General features: G+C 40.8%; 2 protein-coding genes across 8 annotated transcripts in view; one reads left to right on the top strand and one right to left on the bottom strand.

The window, feature by feature from the left end:
• Positions 1 to 18,802, bottom strand: part of ANKRD27 (ankyrin repeat domain 27) — a 55,434-nt gene that overhangs the window by 34,813 nt on the left and 1,819 nt on the right. For 3 of the 7 annotated variants that reach the window (XR_011049068.1, XM_068411185.1, XM_068411186.1), the window contains exons 1-2: positions 9,353 to 9,429; positions 463 to 593 (exon numbers count right to left, since the gene is read on the bottom strand). Coding sequence is in view for 6 of the 7 variants with exons in the window: in XM_068411185.1 (XP_068267286.1) it covers positions 463 to 564 (102 nt within the window). In the remaining variant the exon portion in view is untranslated. Of the gene's footprint in view, positions 1 to 462; positions 594 to 1,072; positions 1,495 to 8,749; positions 8,852 to 9,352; positions 9,452 to 18,802 lie in introns of those variants that run through there. The other 4 variants (XM_068411187.1, XM_068411183.1, XM_068411182.1 and 1 more) reach the window with 4 other exon arrangements.
• Positions 9,113 to 11,316, top strand: RGS9BP (regulator of G protein signaling 9 binding protein). The gene has a single exon (XM_068411188.1). It carries the CDS (start codon positions 10,052 to 10,054, stop codon positions 10,763 to 10,765), a length of 714 nt encoding a protein of 237 aa, XP_068267289.1. The 5' UTR covers positions 9,113 to 10,051; the 3' UTR covers positions 10,766 to 11,316.

Below are 18,802 nucleotides of genomic sequence, written 5' to 3' on the forward strand. Positions count from 1 at the left end.
TGGAGTCTTCACACACCTAATTTTGGATGAAGACTAATTGCAGAATACCCAGATTAGAAGTCTTGTGGACTGGACTTTTTATTCCAGCTCAGTTTAATGGCTTTATTTTGCTATGTAAAATGCTGTCAGAAATGAGTGCTTGTCTGTCCACCAGGGATTTCAAAAGGTCAATCCGATTTTAAATTGCAAGTGGGATAATAAGTAACTTTAGTTCATAGTAAAGAAAATAAGCTTCCTGTAAGGTTTAGAAACACCACCAACTTTCACCTTTTACTACCACACAATATATCAAGAGGTCTGTATTAGTAAATAACAAGCAACTTAAACTAAAAGTTGCTCTAGTTCACTTCCAAGTTTTGTAGGCTTGCACTAATCTTTGCATGTGTCATAGCAAGTATAGGATTTAAATCCATACAGCTACTATTTAATAAGCAGCTTTTAAATGTACTTCTTTATACTTACAATACCATGGAGTTCTGCAACTTTGCTGCATAGATCAGGACGCCGCTTCTGAATGGCCAAATAAAAGGGATTTTTCAAGATATCTTCATCGTACATAGCCATATGGAATTCAGATATTCCAAGGAGAGTTTCTAAAATACATACGGGGATAGGTTAATGTATCATACATGACACCTGCTAAAGCATAATACTTGTCAATACCTAGGGGACAAGTTTGATTCCTCTTATCTAAATGGAAAAAGCAGTTTCAGGTCTTCGATGTAAGCAGCCAATGACATGCTTAACTAATAAGAAGGTAACTATAGTTACTCAGAAGTTATTCAGAAAGATTATTTTCCATTAATATACATTTCCAATTACACAGTTATCCTCATAAGGTCTCCTTAGGCCTTCCACATGTTGAAGTCTAACAACACATGATATGTTTGGACAAAACTTAGGAGAGAAGAGAAGATCTACATTATTACCACTTTGATACACAAGCTAATTTGCACTGCTAAGGTTTAAAACAAGTCAAGAAACATGAGTTAACAGCTTCTTTACAGCAGATTCTACTGCAGCACAGGACATTGATGCTTTGCAGTATGCTCATGTAAATCTTAAGACTCACCTGTGTGCGAGACACCCAGATAGTATAACAGGAACCCTTGTGTAAGGCAATCCTCAACTTTCCAGAGAAAGTTATAGGAAAGAGGTACACCAGGGAGATACGAATATCCACATCATAATTTTAAAAAATCACTGTGAAATGTCTCATTTGCAGTCATCTCTACTCCCACTCACAATGATCTGAGGTCAGGCTGATGCATAACATTTGGCAAAACAGTGAGCAAAAAAATGACTGGAGACAGAAAACCCAACCTGTAGGTATGGGAAAAAGCTATCACTACACATGTCACAGGGAAAAAATGATCTCTAGAGGTACTAGACCTTCGACTGCTTGCTTCCTCAATTCTAATTCTCTACAAAAAAAAAAAACTATGACACATCATAGACACAAGGGCAGGAAAAAACATAACAGGTCCCTTCTGGAATAACTTCCGAATTATTTTATTCAGAAGAATTGGGATTAACAGGCTTACAAGTGCTTAATTAACTAGTCTGTTCTATGTATTTTCCCCTCACTCAGCTTCCCTTAGGAATCAACAGAACTTGCATGATTTCTTCATGCAAATTCAGCTACTTGTCCTCAGAAAGGGGGAGAACAGCAGCAGAACTTATATTTGAGCAAGCCACCCTTACACAATCAGTATCTCTGTTTTCTTAAGTGTAGAATTATACCTAGCACATTATTTGCTCAGTGTGAGCTTCTTACACTTGTCCTGTAGCACTTGTAACATCTCACTACCTAATGCTGTACTGGTACTAAAAAATGCCTTTCTCTGTAGATCATGGAAGAGATATGAAACCATTGTATGGCAGTTTAATAGAGTGGAAAAACATACACCCAACTCCCACTGATTTTTAGATAGCCTTTGAGTTTCAGCTATGATGCTAACTGATCTATAGTCTGATCCCTCCTTGTAATTAGGCACAAGGAGAGCTCCCTTAGAGAGCTAAATACAAACATGATCAGCAAAAGCTCCAATTTCCACTATAAAGTTATCACCAGCTACTTATAGCTTGGACAACCTCAGCCTGAACCGCTGAAGTTGGGCAGATAACTGCCTCAAGCAGAGTTCTCCTATGGAGTTCCAGATAAAATGGTTCATCTGCTTTCAAAACATACAATAAAACTAACAGCCTTCTATGAAAGAATACTAATTAATCGGTTTCAAAACAGTGTTCTTTGGAGCACAGATCTGAAGTTTGCTAATACAAAGGGGAAGTAAATGTTTGCTCACTGACACCTTTAAAAGACTAGCCAAGTTCAGTAACTACGAGAATTAAAATCTAGAAAAGTACAGCTTTGCAGAAGATCTGTCCTACCACAATGCCTGGGTAAGCAGGATGATCACCAGTAATTCCACAGCTGGTAATTGCTATAAGCATTTCCTGGCAGGCAGCTGCAATCCAGATTCAAGCTGTGGGCTTCCTCAGCCAGTGGCAGGGGAAGGAGAAAAGGCAACACAAGCCCAGTGGCAGGTCTGCTGCAGGAACACAGGTATCTCATCACTAGTCCATAGAACATCAGGGCTAAGACAGACCTTAAGAAGCAGGACTAGTTAGCTACAAAAAAAATGTGCTTGCTGCACAGCTGGCTAGGCCACAATTCCAAGAAAGATCTTAAATGACTGCAGCTTACAGTCCAAACATGAATCAGTGATAATTTATTATAAGAAGTCAAGCACCAAGCAGTGCTGTATGTACACACACGTGCAGCCTGCAGAACAGTCTGCCACAGCAAGACTTATTTTGGAGTCCTACATCCTTTTTTGGGTGCTGCACTTCAGAGATGAACTGACTAGAAAAGAATCTGAAGTGAGAAAGGCAAGAAAGCCCTGGAAGCAGGATTCAGAACATGAAATGCAGTGATGTTGTTTATGCTGAAGAAACTGCAGGAAACAGGTAATATTTTTTTTCCCCAGATGGCTCAAGCTCTTAGTGAAGGGCATTTTTCCACATCTGTAGAAGAAATAGGCCTTGAAGAAAACAGACTCAGATGACAGATCAGAAACACCTTTCAAAAGAGAATATAAACACATGTTTTAGATTGCTTGGCAAAGCTATCAAGTCTTTCATGTTGTAAATCTAAGAACCTGTTAGACAAACCTCTACTAGAGGTGATAATGGACATAGTGAAGTTAGGAGACTAGATTATGTGGTCTCTCACAGCACTTTCCAAATCAAGCTTTTATTACTGTAGTTGGCCCACTGAGGCATCTTCATCTGCCTTTTTGTTTGGTGAATTCATGTTCAGTATCTGGTCAAGTGGTAGATGAGACTGCTATGACCCTCCCCAAGACAGTGATGGAGAAGGTATTAGCATACCACCTACTGTGTCAGGGAAAAGAGCACTGACACAAGGCCACCAAGCATGAGACTGCAGAGAGAAAACTCCAGCGCACAAGTGTTTCCAATTGCTATAGCTACAGTGCCACTTTTTCAGCTTAAAAAAAATCTTTAAGTTCAAAGAGTTCTTCCCATATTAGGGCAGAGAAGGAGAAAAGAACACATTCCACAAATTCTCCTCATCTAGAAACCTGCATCTCACCATCAAAAAAAACCTCAGCTGATAAGTTTTATCTTGAAAGGAATTAAAAACATTTCATTCCCTGGAAAAAACAGGTGGAAGAGATTTAAGGGAGATGGGGAGCTCCCACAGAAAACCTGAGCTTATGAAGCTGGCTGTCTATATGATTGATGTGGCTCTTAAATCATTGCCTGCACCTGAAAAAAAAAACCACAAGCAACTAGAGTACATTAAGAACCATTTCAGTTGACAGATCATCAAGGAATTTCAAGGAAGACCTTGAAATTATAATCCTCAGTTCCTGGTTCATGCATTACACACCACAAATAACTAGTCTTAAAACACATAGTGGCAACCATGTAGATTCTTTTACTACAGAACTACTGACAGGGTTGAATCACGCTTAATAGTTCTAGCAAGAAGTAGAAGAAACTGCATTCAAACATTGAATTCTGGCATTTTAGCTTCTGTAATGCAACTAGGATGCCATCAACATGCTGTACCCCAATAAGAATGCTAAAACTTCTATTTCACATGGGTATTTGTCACCCACCTTGAGCAGAAGCAGACTGCAAACTCTGAAATGCTCACCACATGCATGTTCCTACACAGTAGGAAATAATCACCACTAGCCAAATTAGTACTGTTTTGAGAATCACAATTCTGAATTTCCTTCCCTTTTCTCTCTCCCTTACCCCTGCATCTGCTCAGTGCTACACTGGTGGATAGCTATCATATCTGATGAAAATGTGGGTATGAAAAGAAAGGGTGGAATACTTATTAATTGAAATAGTTAAGTTACTGTATTCACTTGGACCTCCTTCACCTACCAGCATTCTTCAGAGACACAGAAGTGTGGATGTATAAACCATCAACAATTTAAGCAGTTACAGAAAAACAAAGGACCTTATACTAAACTTAAATAAATTAAGTCTACAGAATCAGAAGAGTACATTAAAGCTTCCCCAAATTTTGGCTCAGGCATTTTTGAGATTAAGACAATTTCTTTCCACCCCAAAAGTTAAATGCATCTGAAACCACTGGCTAATGCACTACTGTAATTCTAGGAACGCATTAGAATACTCCGTTGAGAGTTTGTTGGCAGAACACAACCACCAACTTCAGCCTAATTCAACCTGGAGGGAGGATGGGGGTGGCACCAGGGGGCGAATACAGACTTATTCTTCTAGTTGCACCTTGGACAGCTTTAAATTTACTAACATGAAGCAAGCAGGAAATGTAAAAAGCCTTATACACATTACCAGAACTGTTCAATGCTTAACAGGAAGCCCACTAAAAATTGTCATAAGCCATATTAGCTATGAAGTTTATTAAAATCATGCTGAGCTGTAAAGCAATACACAAGTACTAATCTTATATAAAAGGTTTAAAGGGAATCACTTAAGTGTGTGGCTTCATGCCTGTAAACACAGAAATAGCTCAAATTGCTGGAAGAACAGAAGCTAGCTGATCAGAGAGTCTAATAAGTATTGTGTTATGGTTTTTAAAAAAGCATAATCATAACCTTATAACAGCTAAATCCTTTCTAGATTAAGAGCAGAGTGATAATTCTAAAGATACAACTAATGGTACGAGGGATAGCTAAAGTGAAAAACATACCATAGAATCTAAGCAAATCATTGTTTTCTCCAACACACTGGAAATTAAGTCTTACAACCTTTGGTACTGAAAACCATGAGTAGGATTTAACTATGACAGTTTATTTTGTTATTGATGGTGTTTTCCTTGGTCAAGTGTGGTACCTTTTACAGACCTATCAGGTTTCACTTCCTTTTAAGAAGCATTTTGAAATTTAGACAAACAGCCATTAAAGCAGAAGATGTCATTGTATTTGCATTATTATTGGGCAGTTACATCACATCCACATTCAAGTTATACAGCTATTTACTCCATTCTTAGGCACACCATCTTCTGAATGTCCTGCTATACCACTATTAAAGACCTAACAACTCTAATACTAAGCTCATTCTTAAAAAGTAGTAAGAAGGTTCACCCTTCATATTTGAACAGTGTGTTTGTACCATAGTTTGATGTGGACACATTCTTACTTGTCTCAGACAGGAACATGTTGGCTTGACTCTCTACATTCACTATTTCTTTCCTCCAGAGAAAGTAATTTTAATATGAGTAGCTCATCCTTCAACAGGCAAGCTTCTCACTTTTATCAAGCCACTTCCACTGATTTTTGAGATAATCTTACATGTCATTAGCCAAGTATTAGGAACAAGCTGCATTCACCTCTTCACAGCAGAATAGAGACTAGATTCCCAATTATCAATTCTTGCAGGTTTAGAAATCCACCAGAATAACTGCAAAGAATTTTCATTCTTTGGCTTACCACTATTAAAGGTGCATTAAATTCTCAGATGGGGAGCCCTGAGCTATTCACAAGCAAGCCCTGGAACAGAGCACAGAGAGTGCTGATCAGTGAACCACATAAACAATTACAAGGAATACATGTAGAGGAAAAACATTAACAGAAAGTACAAAGTTCCCAAAGCAGCTTCTCAAACAAGGGTGCTTCCTCCCAATATTAGTAAGCTGTATTTAATGCCACCTCCCAGGCTTCCAGAGGTGTCAGCACATGCACTTTTTTGGAGGGGGGGAAGAAAACAAACTAAGGAGTTGAAATACAAGGATAAACAGTGTTTTCCTTACCCAGCACAGGCCACCCACAGAAGTACAAGGGAACTGAAGCCAGCAACCCTGTACTCCATTTACCTTAGTTCAGATTGTCCTTCGACCAGACAACTAGACAGGAATTTAATCCATTCTCTGTGCATCTCAATAGGAAAACCAAGTCCTTACCTCCTCATTGCCAGAAACTTAAACATCAGACCATTACTAGAATATCTAGTTATGAAAAACATTGTAGAATTACCCTAGTTCCCTCCTTTAGGGAGCAGAGCAAGGGTAAGGAAGGTTGGAACAAAATTCCACAGGTAAGTTCTTCTAACTAGCAAAATAAATTATTTTAACAACCACTGGTATTTTGATGCTACATAATGTGCCATACACCAGCCTGAGGTAATTAAGAGCTTCCCGACAGTAAACACCATGACACAGACATACCAGTCTGACATTCTTCCATGATATAAATTACAATTCTTACTATGGATCAAATCCTCAAGCCACTTCATCAGCAAAATGCTCAGCAGAAAGCACATCACAGAATACTTATTGAAGGAAGCTGCATAGTGGTACCAGTTATCAAGGAGAAGGAGGGGTTATGTCATTATTAATTTTCACAGTTTGCCATCCTTATTTTCCTTCCTCACCTCACAGTGGCTTCAAGCTTTCTCAGGCCACAGCATTCTACGACTGAATTCAGTATATGAGCTTACTCTGAAAGCAAGCCCATCAGGCAAAGCTTACCAACCATTTAAACAAAACAGACTTGTATTTACTTAAGATTCTACTTAAGAGTCTATTAAAATGAGGTTATAGCATTTAACAAGTAGTGATGTTCAAGAAGCATCACAGAATACTTTGCAAACATTTTTAAGGGTACTGGAATAGGAAGAATACAGTCATTAACATCTATTGCAAGAAAGCCTTTTCACAGAACCAGGAAATACATTTCTCTTCCTACTCATTATGCTGCTTCCTAATTCACTTCTAAGGCTTTTTACACTCCATCCCAATAGTTTTCCAAGGACAAAATTTTGGCTAGTCAGCATCTTGTTCAAAGTGGTATCAAGATTTGGATTTTTCAGAACATCATGCCTCTCTGACAAACTACAACTGAATTTTAAGAGTTTCCACAATCTACCTGAACTGGATAACTGCATGCAGCTGAACTTAATTTAGAACTAATCTAAATATCAGCCTCTTTCTTCCCACATGACACACGTAAAGATGTATTTAGGCATTATCTGGTACAGATTATAACTGCTGCCACCTTCAGGTTTAAGCATTCACATGTTCCTGAAACAATACCTCCTCCCTGCCCTTTTCATCTACTTTCACAGAAGCCCTTTCAAGATTCTGATGTGCCACAATGAACAGTAACTTTAGTGATATGTGGCAGACTTTAAACACAGCTACTACACACACACACACAAATATGCATAGTTAGCAATAAGCTTAACACTCAGGTCACATAGGACTCCAGATTCAAACCCAGAGCTAATCCTTTTTCCACCTGACAATGATTAAGCAATTATAAGACTTCACTTACAACCAGGTCAAAATCATCCTGTGTTTATTCCTACAAGGAAACAGGCATTATTGATTCATTGCTTCTAAGCTACCAACACACAAACTGGCAGAGAGCTACTCAGTTTACTCTGCAGCAACTGGCAATCTACAGAAGTTAAAAGGCAGTTTCTTCTACAGGTGGCAACCTGCAGCAGAAGCTACATACGACTTAGAATTAGGGCCAAAATTAAGGCAGAACAATCAAAAACAGTCAGTGGAGTACAAGCTACCAAGATACAGTAGAACAAACAGAGTCTAGACAAGACTCTTCAGGCTGGGCTCAGCACCAGAAAGCCAGTGTGCCTGGACTCTGCTCCTCAGAGTAAATAATCTTGCTCATGGCACACACTGCACTAAGGGGCAGGGGCATGATAAGGGAAAGGGTAGTGCTCCCCCTTCTCACCGGACTATGTCTTCACATCTTTTTCAAGTTACTATAGCATCACAAAGCCACTCAGTTACCCACAAACACCGAGATGTACATAATAGCATGTTATGACAAGCAACCTCTCCACAAGTCCACTTTGGCAAAGACGTATCATGTGCTAAACACAGCATGGTTAAGTTTACTATGTAGTGCTGAACATCATCAATTCTGTTCTTCTGGAAGGTTGGGATGTACAATATAAACACAGCCCAGTGTCCATCACTAATCATAATATTGTACTTCAGCACATTCACAAGGGTAGTCTGTGAAGTATCACTTCTGCTAGTAAGGAACTGGTATGTTTCCTGGACTTCCTGATGCATAATTGCTTGACTTGAGCTAAGTGCAGACACTCTGGACCACACACCAGCACCTCCCGTTGGCCTTCTCAAACACCCCGTGCGAAAGGTGAAGAGAACACGAGTGCTTTCCCCCAGCGCTGCCCTCGAGTGCCTGCGACGCTCCAGGACACCCACGAAGTCCGGCTGGAGTCCGACAGCACTGACCTCACGTAAATAACCGACGCAGCTGGGGTTAAATGAAGTTCAACAACGCGTTAAACGCTCCTGCCGCGTGGGACGGAAGGCAGGTGCCGGCGAGACCGCGGGCACTGAGAAGTGCCGGCTGCTCGTGTGGCCGCAGGTGCCTCCAGGCCGGCGGTGCCGGGTGCCCGAGTGGCCCGGGAGCGAGCACAACCTGACCCCCGCCGCCCCGCGCGGACTCGGCGGTACCGCGCCGCAGCCCGAGAGCAGGCCGCGGCCCGGGCCGGTACAGCCCCCGCCCGCCGCCCAGGCCGCGGCCGAGCCGCTCCCGCCGCGCGGCACGTGAGGGCGCGCGCGCCCTGCCCCCTGCCCGTCACGGAGGGGCGGGAGGGCACGGCCGGCACCACGTCGGCGGCGGCCCCGCGGCTCCCTAAAACAGCTCCTGCAACCGCGCACTCCCTTGGGCGCCGCGGGCAGCCGGTTCCCCCCCGCTGAGGAGCGGGCCGGGGGCGCCCGAGGCGGGAGCGCTACTCACACCGACAACATTGCCTCCCTTCCTCCCCGGCCGCGGAGAGCCGCTGGCGGCCCACCTCCCCCTCCCCGCTCCGCGCCTCGGCCAAGCCCTACCGGGATCCAGGGCGGGCCCGGCGCGGCGGCAGCACCGCACGAAGCCAATGGCCGGGCACCGGCAGGGAGCGAGCGAGGAGCCAGGCAGGCGCTGCGGGGTCAGAGCTTACGGAGGCGGAGCCTGCGAGGTCTTATAGGGCCGGGCCGGGCCGCGCCTGGGAGGCCGCGGGCGCTCCCCGCGCGGTGCAACGTGATTCCGCAGGCGCCCAGCTGGGACGAGTTAAAGGCGAGCGGCGGCGGCGGGGCAGCGGCCAGCGGGAACAGCTAGCTTCCCGGCTGTCGTTCTCGAGAGCTTTATCCTTCGTATATATATTTTTCTCCTTCCTCCTCCGTGTTTGGCACTTTTCAAAAAGCGGCGCCCGATCGCTGGAAGCCCTGGCAGCCGTTCAGCACGGTGCGGAATGAGCAGCCCCGGTCCTCCTGCACGGCGGCAGTAGCGGGCGGGGAGCGATGCTGCCTGCCCCCCGGGGCTGCCTGCAGCCCGCCCGGGTTCCCAGAGGCGCCAGCGCTGCCTGAGGAGCCGACGGGGACGTGAGGCGGGTAAGAGGGTGCTGAATGCATGCACGACCCGAAGCCAGCCCTTGCCATGTGTGCTGGTAGCATCTGGCTTGGGCAGCTCCCAGGTCCCAGCACCGGGTAATCGGGGCGGAGCGGCAGCAGGGCAGAGCGGCGGGGACGCAGCCCCGCGCCGCCGGGATCATGGTGAAGGAGGAGTGCAAAGCGCTGCTGGACGCGCTCAACAAGGTGACCGCCTGCTACCGGCACATGGTGCTGACCATCGGGGGCACCTCGGACTCCCAGAACCTGCGGGAGGAGCTCAAGAAAACTCGGCAGAAAGCCCAGGAGCTAGCGGTGGCCAACAGGAACAAGCTCACCACGGTCCTGAAGGACAAAACCGTGAGTAAGGAAGATAAAGCCGAGTTCGAGAGGCTATGGGTGATTTTCTCCACGTGCCTAGAGATCCTGGAGATCGACATGAGGAGAGCCCTGGAGCTGGGCCACGAGTTCCCACTAAACGTCCCCAAAAAGCACCTGATCCAGACGGGCATGTGTGGGGGAACCTCTGGCGTGGCTGCCAGGGCGATGAGCGTCCAGAACATGAAATACGAGGCTGAGCACAATATAGACGTGGTGGATTTGAAAGACCTCGAGAACGAAATCAACCAGGTAGGAGAGATGATGTACGAGATGGAAATGAAGGTCAGTGTCCCCCAGTGGACAGTAGAAGCTAAGCAAGACCCAGGGGCTGAACTAAAATCCACCATGAGCGTGGGCGCTTCTTCCATTGGCATGATCTCTGTGGAGGAAACTAAACCCTTCTGCGATCCCAGCAAGCTTCTAGCTGGGGTTATTTTCTCCGCTGTGCTTGTTGTTGCTATTGTCCTGGCAGTGTGTGTGGTAAGACTCTCTTAGGGTGGTGCAGGCTCTTACAAGAGCGACTCCCCTCCAGCCTGTCTTTGGAGTATTTCATGCCTCACCTTCAGTTTCAAAACGGGTCACTTGGATGAGCTGAGAATTTAAACCTAGCACTTGAAAATACACAGCAAAACTTTTGCCTCTCAATATCATAATATCCTAGAATGCACGATTTGTTTCTTCTCACTTTTTGAAGAAAAGAGATGCAAATCAGCCTGCAGAATAGGATGTCTTCACTTGCTGGACTTGTAACGGTTAACTATGAAGTATCAAGGTATTATCACTACTGGCTATACCAGGGATTTGTCTGCTATTAATAGATGACTATGCTCAGAAGCCTGTCTTTTTTGCTCTTGAATAGGCTCTGCTGTTTGCTGCTGGTCACTGTTTACAGTATTTGGGAGTAACACAAATTTGAAGGCTAACACGGGTGTTTTGTCTGACAAAGTGGACAGAATATGTTGGGGTTTTTTTCATCAAATACACAAAATGTTATTTCAGTGAGGGAAACGGGAAGGATGAAAACCCCAATAAAAGAATGTAAACAACCTCTATTTTAGATAATTTAATGGTTGGGGAGGGGGGAGGCATGGAAGAGGATGGAGAAAACAAAACAAGCCATGTTTGATACCAAATGTTGATTTAGACTGGATTGTACAGAACCCACTTGCATGGGCTGGCACAGCATACGCAAATGACTAATCGCTTTCCAAATCCAGAGAGAACACATGAGGAGCCGCATATTCAGAAAAATACTAGCAAGCCTCGTGGTTCTCACCCACACTGACCACGATTTTGTCTTCCCCTGCAGAAAAGCTGATTTTTGCCACTGGTTCAAATTTTTCTTTCAGTAGAAGCAAACAGTTTGCACTTCACAAATAACTATGAAAATAGGAGCAATGACTCTACCCACAGCAGAAGCAGAAATTTCTGAAAATAGATTTTAGCAAACAAAAATTAAGTCTAGTTAAAGCAGACCTTTCCAATAACCCAAAGAGATCCCCTCTCCTGTTACCAGGCAGGGACTCACGCCTGTATACGTACAGTCACATTTCTGCAAGCTCCTGAATTCTTTGCAGAAATCCAGACAAAGCTAAAAAATGTGTCTCAGTTTCTTATCTCATTCATGTCTGATTAATCATTTGGGAAGCCTGTAGGATTGGTCCAATTTGAGACACTGCAATTGTGGGAGGTAAATGCAAGAGCAGCATAAAACTTTCCAGTTCTTCCCTACAGAACTGTGAACGTTTAAATGCAAAATTGCAGGGACAGACACTAACTTTGCAGAGAAGCTCTATAATGTTTTGTAACAGGACCTATGCATCATGGCATTTATTGTGTAACTCTGGAAATATCTTCTATTACTGTGAATACACACTATCCGATCAAGAATGCTTGGTACATACTTTATAGTGCCACAGGTGTATGAGGCACTCCACAGGCAAATATAAAGAACTTGTAATATTGGGGTTTTATTAAGTAGTTATTCTTATGCATTGATTATTATGGACACATTATCAAAAAGTAACAATTGGACATGTTTTGTGAAGTTACTAGGCAACAATCTTCATGCTTGTTAAATAAAATTATGTTCACAACACTCAAACATCTAATGTTTTTGAGTTAAGAACTAAAAAAAACATACTTTGAAAAACTGCAGCAAACAGTTTATTCTTTAAAACTTAAGAAAACTGGATTTGGGGAGAAGTGTGTGACAAATTTGAATCTGGTCACTTGTAGGTGAGGAAAAAAATAATGTAGGTGAGGAAAAATAGTAAGTGGAGGCCTGAATTAAAGGCTATAGACTATCATTATGTTGAAGGATAATGGAGTTCTGCATATTGATCCAGTCTAGCTCCAGTCTCGTGGGAGTTCACTGTTTTATAAGACAACTCCACATTCCTTTCTATTGTATTTCATTCATTCCATAGGATGTGTTTTAAACGTAGTTAGTCTAGGTTGGTAGAGATCCCCAGCAACATTCTAACAAAGTCAAGCCTGTATTTATCGGTGCTACTGTTGCAGGCTGTCTGGATAAGGTGTAATTGGTGTGTGTTGATTTAAATGCGATCGCCTTCACAATCATATTGAGTAAACACATTTATGGAAAATACAGAAAAAGGTGCAGGAGAATGTACATATTTGGATTGCCACTGCTAGTCACTAAGGATTTGTGGGTATTTTCACTCTTTGCACTCTCGTTTTACTTAGTTCACAGGAAGGTGGATAAGGAGTTGGACTCTATTCTGTGCTTGAAAACTCCATGTTCCTTTTTAAATCAGATCATTTAACCACATGTTCTGAAAACTCAAGTAATGCAAGTCTGGTTTCTGGTGGATAAGTAAACAGTAACACCTACAGCATTCATTATCTTCTGTCTTGGTATCCTGAAGCGGGTATAGTTGGTAAACTGTAAGTTTTCAGTCAGTTGCATTTTTTGGAATTTGGATTTTTGGATACAGGACTCAAAGAATTCATATAAATAGCCTATAATTATGTAAGTCTTGCTTCATTATGAATATGCACACAATTAGTATTTAAAGGATTGGACGTTGGAAAAATAATGTATTTTCAAATCTTAAGAGAAAGCTGGCTGCAGATTTATTCATCATTAGTTTGTTCCTAAAAATCTGTATTATCTTATATTTAGGCTATCTGAAATTAATAGGTTAAGTAGAATTCTAACAGAGGATTGGCACCATCTAAATGGATAATGTTCCTGCCAGTAATCTCCTACACTCGATACAAGTGTATGCTCAATGTGACAGAGTTCAGGCACAACAGCGCACAAAACCAAAACAAGATGAAGCCACCATTGCCCAAAAGTACTGATGCTTCTTTTAAATTAAGAAATAAAGAGATGTTGTAGATTTGCAGTCTTCATTTTTTTCCCCACTGGAATGCAACTGGAAGGAGACTGGAAATTCTATTTTTGTAAGTGAAAAATGGGAAGTCAAACTTCAAAATACCCTGTATTTAAATAGCATGATGAAAATGCAAATAGTCTCATGCTGATCAGTGAATGAGAACGTTACTGTGTTTTCAGCACAAAAGAAGATGGTCATTGCTTAATTTCAATGTTGTTCTACTTCAGTTCTTTTGTCTTCATTCGCAGGATACACACATTAAATTTGCTGTATACTAAAATCTTATTCCTGACTTGAATTATACTGCTTTTGCCTGTGCGTGGGTGGTATTTTCTACACTTTGAATAATTCAGGCTTGTTACTGTCACTATTTATTTAACTTAAAATAAAGTACAGTCTTATAACTTACTGGTTGGCTTGCAACATTAATTAAAACCAAACAAAACCTGCAATATTAATACAGCTTGTCAGTAAGCTCTTCTAAACAAAAAGTTCCTATTTCAACCACAGGAATAAAAGCAACAAGCTAAGCCCTCTCATTACAGTTTTCTTTATATAAATGCACCCTTCTCAAGCTCCCGAAGTTGAATATAGTGATATCTCTTAATTTATACTGTAAGGGAATCTGCAGTCTGAAAAGTCAAGAAATCTCTGCCTTAGGAAACTGCTACAAAGGTGGTAACAGGGGTGATGTTGCCTTCAGCATTGCTTGTTCAGTGTTGTTGAGTAACGTACAGAACCGTTGGCTTGGGCAACTGAGAACTAGAGAACATATCAGACCAGACTAATGTATTAGATCCTCCCTGTGTTAGGATCCAAACTCTGCCCCCTTTCAGCCAGCAAAGCTTGCAGTTACTTTAGCAAAAGATACACACAACCTAAGGAGTGTGAAATTTGGTCCTGTGGTATTGATAGCAGCAACGATCAACAGTTGTATCAAGCTATCACAACTGAGTCTGTTAAACGCAGCAATTTGTAATTTTATTCAGGACTTCCAGTCTATCACCATAAAAACACTCTACGCTGTTTTTTAGTTTACTAAAAAAATGAACACAGAACCATAAGTGATTCTCCTTATGTTGCAAACAATGTAACATCAAACTTCAGCACTATGAATATGAAACAAAATTAGTTTAGCATTCTTCATGTAAATATGAAAATATTTTTTACGTGAATGCAATTATTCAAAAACAGACTAAATGACTGATATCTTTAGCTTTCGGATTAAACATTAAACACATGCTTATTGTTTGTAGTCTGAAAGGATTGGTTATGGGCTTTCTTTTCCTTCTTTTATAAGGTTTGTGTTGTTTATGTACATTTTCCAGAAATACCTTATATTTAAGTGCTAATGGAACTCCTAGTCAACATATTTACCCTTCACAGATTTGCATTATATAAAAAGTCATTCAGTAAGACCAGTGGATTACAGATCTCTAAGTGCTTTCTCTCAATACGATTATGTAAGTCTTTTAATGCAGGAAGAGATCTGGACAAAATAGTAGTCGACACATGAGCAGCATTTGCTATGGTAAGCATACAACAGAAGTGGGACTAAAAACAATGTCTTTCATATAAAATTATCTGCATGTGTTGAGGGAAGGACAAGAAAAGGAAGGAGATGGATGTATGTAGTAAATATGTGTTCATCTTATGTTAGCAAAGTATGCTTTGTGTTAAATATGATATAATAGCATCACAACATTAAACTATAGCTTCTCTATAAGAAGGTAGTATCTTATATCCAGTGGGACAAAGAATATAAAATATCCCCAAGCGAACTGACCACTCATTCTCTGATTATCTCAATACAGAATAAGAGTAAAAATACTTTGATTTGCTACATGTTGCTATCAATTTTACAAAAGACAACCCTTTTCTCTCTCTGTTTCACACTATAAGGGACTTTCTATTGGAAGAAGGTGGTCCCAGAAGGCTGGATTCTGTCATCCATCATGACAGCTTGCTGCTGCAGTATTGTGATGCAGTTGGAAATGTAGCATAATCAGCTACCACTGATTAAACCTGTGTAAAGGTGAAAAGTCACATGGCATTTAACCAGCATGAAGGCTCTTCTGCATCTTCTCATACAGCCAAGCACAAGCATTTCATGCTGGAATCAGCGTGACTAGAAAACATGTAGGCAAATACAAATAAAATTACAGCATCTCTGAAAATCTGTCACCCACAGAGGCTAGTTAGCAAAAGCAATTAGGTTTATTACTCAGTTCCAGTAATTTTATCAGAATATCTCCTAAGTGTCAGAATTTGAGTTCCTGAGCCTCCATAGGGTCAGATGTTTTGTTTTGTTTTGTTTGATTGAACTGTATGTTTTCTTTTATGCACTGTATTGCATGACATTATTTATCATATACTTACCAACAACGTCTCCACCAAATTAAACAAACTAACAAATCCTCTAAAAGCTAGTTCTAACTCAAGTGCACAGAAATGGAAGTCACAATCATAGTATAAATGTGTGGTCTGTTATTTTGGTCAGTTTTCCACTATGCATTAAAATAATCGCTGAAGTCTATGAATCAGTCAAGCCTGTCTCTTGCACACAAATGTTCAAAGAACATACACAGTTGAACTCACTGATGTGTCACAGCATTAAGGAATTACATAGCCTAAAACATGACTTCAAAAATCATGGGTTTTTTTGTAAGAATAGTACACGTCAGGTCATACAGCCATGTATAATTGTCTTGAGAAAAAAAAAATAAAAATTCAAATGCAATTCCTTTGTATAATCTGGAAGAATCTATATACAAATAGCATAAACCTTGGAGGAAAAACAAGTGAGAAAGGTGGAAATGAGAAAAGACAAAAGAAAATATTTAATTATTTATACCATATAAAATGACTAAGGAGTACCAGACACACCAAACATGATACTCCCTTAGCAACTTAATCTAATATGCTAATTGCATGTGTAACTTTATATATAAATACACATTTGAGTTCTGGGTCCTAGAGGGAGTAGTCTGAATCATTACTCATATAAGCCATCACTACTCAGTTTAGTGAGAAATTACATGTGTGAAGACTATTCATGTAATTAAAAGCTGCAGCATTAGAACCATAATTTTAGTTTGCATGACACATAATCCATTCTGCGTCTGTTGGAAGAAGAACATTTCCAGTTGTTAATACTATCTGTAACCTAGTTTTCTCATCTGCTTTGATTTGTTGAAATATTGTTTTTTATTAAGGTAGCTATATTTTTTATTTTTCTTTTTAGTCAATCTATATAATGGTGCTATAATCATAAACCTGCATTTCCTAGATTTCACATTTATTCACATTTTGGACACAATACTTGAAAAACTATACAGTAATATATTTACTTTTTATATTATTCGTTGAGTCTGCCTATGAGCTAAACAATCTAAAAGCTTTAGAATGTCATTTTGAAATAAGCCAGTTTAAGTAGCAGTAGACATGCTCAGTGAAATCTCTTAATTTTTTGATACTTGAGGTTGTAACAATTTCTTCAATACAGTAGACACTGCATCTGCATGGACACTGCATCTGCATGGAGACAAAGCTTTTATTGGATTAAACCATACATTAAACCAAGAACTGACTTAGCATAATCATCTCCAACTCACAGGATAGCATGTAAGCCAAATTATATTATTAAATAACGGTGGACCTTGTTTTCATCTGAAATTAATAATTACAGTGATGTGATCTGCACTGATCTGTATGTGCAAAACAATTTACGCAATGATGCGACAAAAAGGAATGAAGTCGTTCTGTTACAAAGTATTCTAATCACATGCAAAAAAACCAGAAAGCTAATTTTACAATCATTTCTATGTATCTAGTGACCTGAATCTTTTTTCTTTAAGCAAACTGATGTTTTCTTTTTCTCATAAGCATTAACTGAAGTGGAGAGAAAAATGTTGAAGTAACTTCCACATTGCTGAAATACAATCCCACTAAGAATTATTAGCAGTGCAGTAATGTTATGGTGTTTCATTTGATGTAGCTTCTGCATCACTTCAGAAGGGTTTATTTTTCAATACAGCACAATCTGGTTTTGAAAACAATCAAATAGAAAAAGTATTTGGGGTCCATGAGGTTAACAACTGTATGTTCTGGCATAAAAGAAGCATGAAAGGCAGTGGAATTCTTAATTTTTTAGCAAAAATACTTTTTTTTTTTTTTTATAAACCATTTAATCTGGAGAGGACCTCTGATTCTTCAGCCTTCTCTTACCGAGTGTCACACATATCTCTAGCTAATTCTTGCTATGGGGAGACTTTTCTCCAAACTGAAGTCTCCTGTATTCCCAGCCTACATACTGGCTGTTGAAGCATAATTAACACAACATATTGAAGAAAGAAGTAATCGCAAGTTGGAGATGAAGAAAATAAACATGCTTTATAGACAACCTTACATCTAGTTTGGCTTTAAGACATTTTCTATATTCATTTGAGCTATCTCCAGCAAGTTAGCTATAGCTTTGAGAGAGCAGATACATGCACACTCAGAGCACTTAGCTTTTGCCTTTCTTAGTAGGAAACTGGAAGGGGGTAAAACATCGCTTTGCATCCTTGATCTTTGCTCACAGAGTTTCTGAGTGTTCACCCTCAGAACCTCCTGCCACCTCCAGTCCTGATAACTGGGTCAATTAAAGACTCATATGCTCCTGGATTTTGCATGAGATGACTTCAGCTTTGTCATGAACATATACTGAACTCTTTGTAAGACAAAACTGCAAGGAAACTTTAAAATTGCCATCAATAGGGTGAATAAGCTGACCCTTGGGTAAGGAATGTCATCTTTGCTAGGGGGAAGAGGTGCCTTACATACCCCAGGACTGTGTGGAAAAATGCAGCAACTGGAATAGAGAATAATGTTTGCCTTAACTTGCACTTGGCTGTCTTTGGTCCCAAAGGACTGCTCAGATGCTGAGAACCGTCATGAACAATATTATAACCACATAACTATTTCTCCACCGACAGTCCTGGTATTCTGGTATGTGTTTGAGGTTACAAACAGCAGCGTGTATGCCAGCCACACATTCAGTTTCCACTCCCCATGCAAGAATGCCTATGAAATTAGATCTGCTACATTTAATACCAGTGGATACCAGTGAAACCAGAGGAATTGTTTTCCAGGACATTCCTGCTTTACATATTAGCACTTGTGAGGC

Source organism: Nyctibius grandis, chromosome 12 (assembly GCF_013368605.1).
Source record: "Nyctibius grandis isolate bNycGra1 chromosome 12, bNycGra1.pri, whole genome shotgun sequence".
Taxonomy (NCBI): domain Eukaryota; kingdom Metazoa; phylum Chordata; class Aves; order Nyctibiiformes; family Nyctibiidae; genus Nyctibius; species Nyctibius grandis.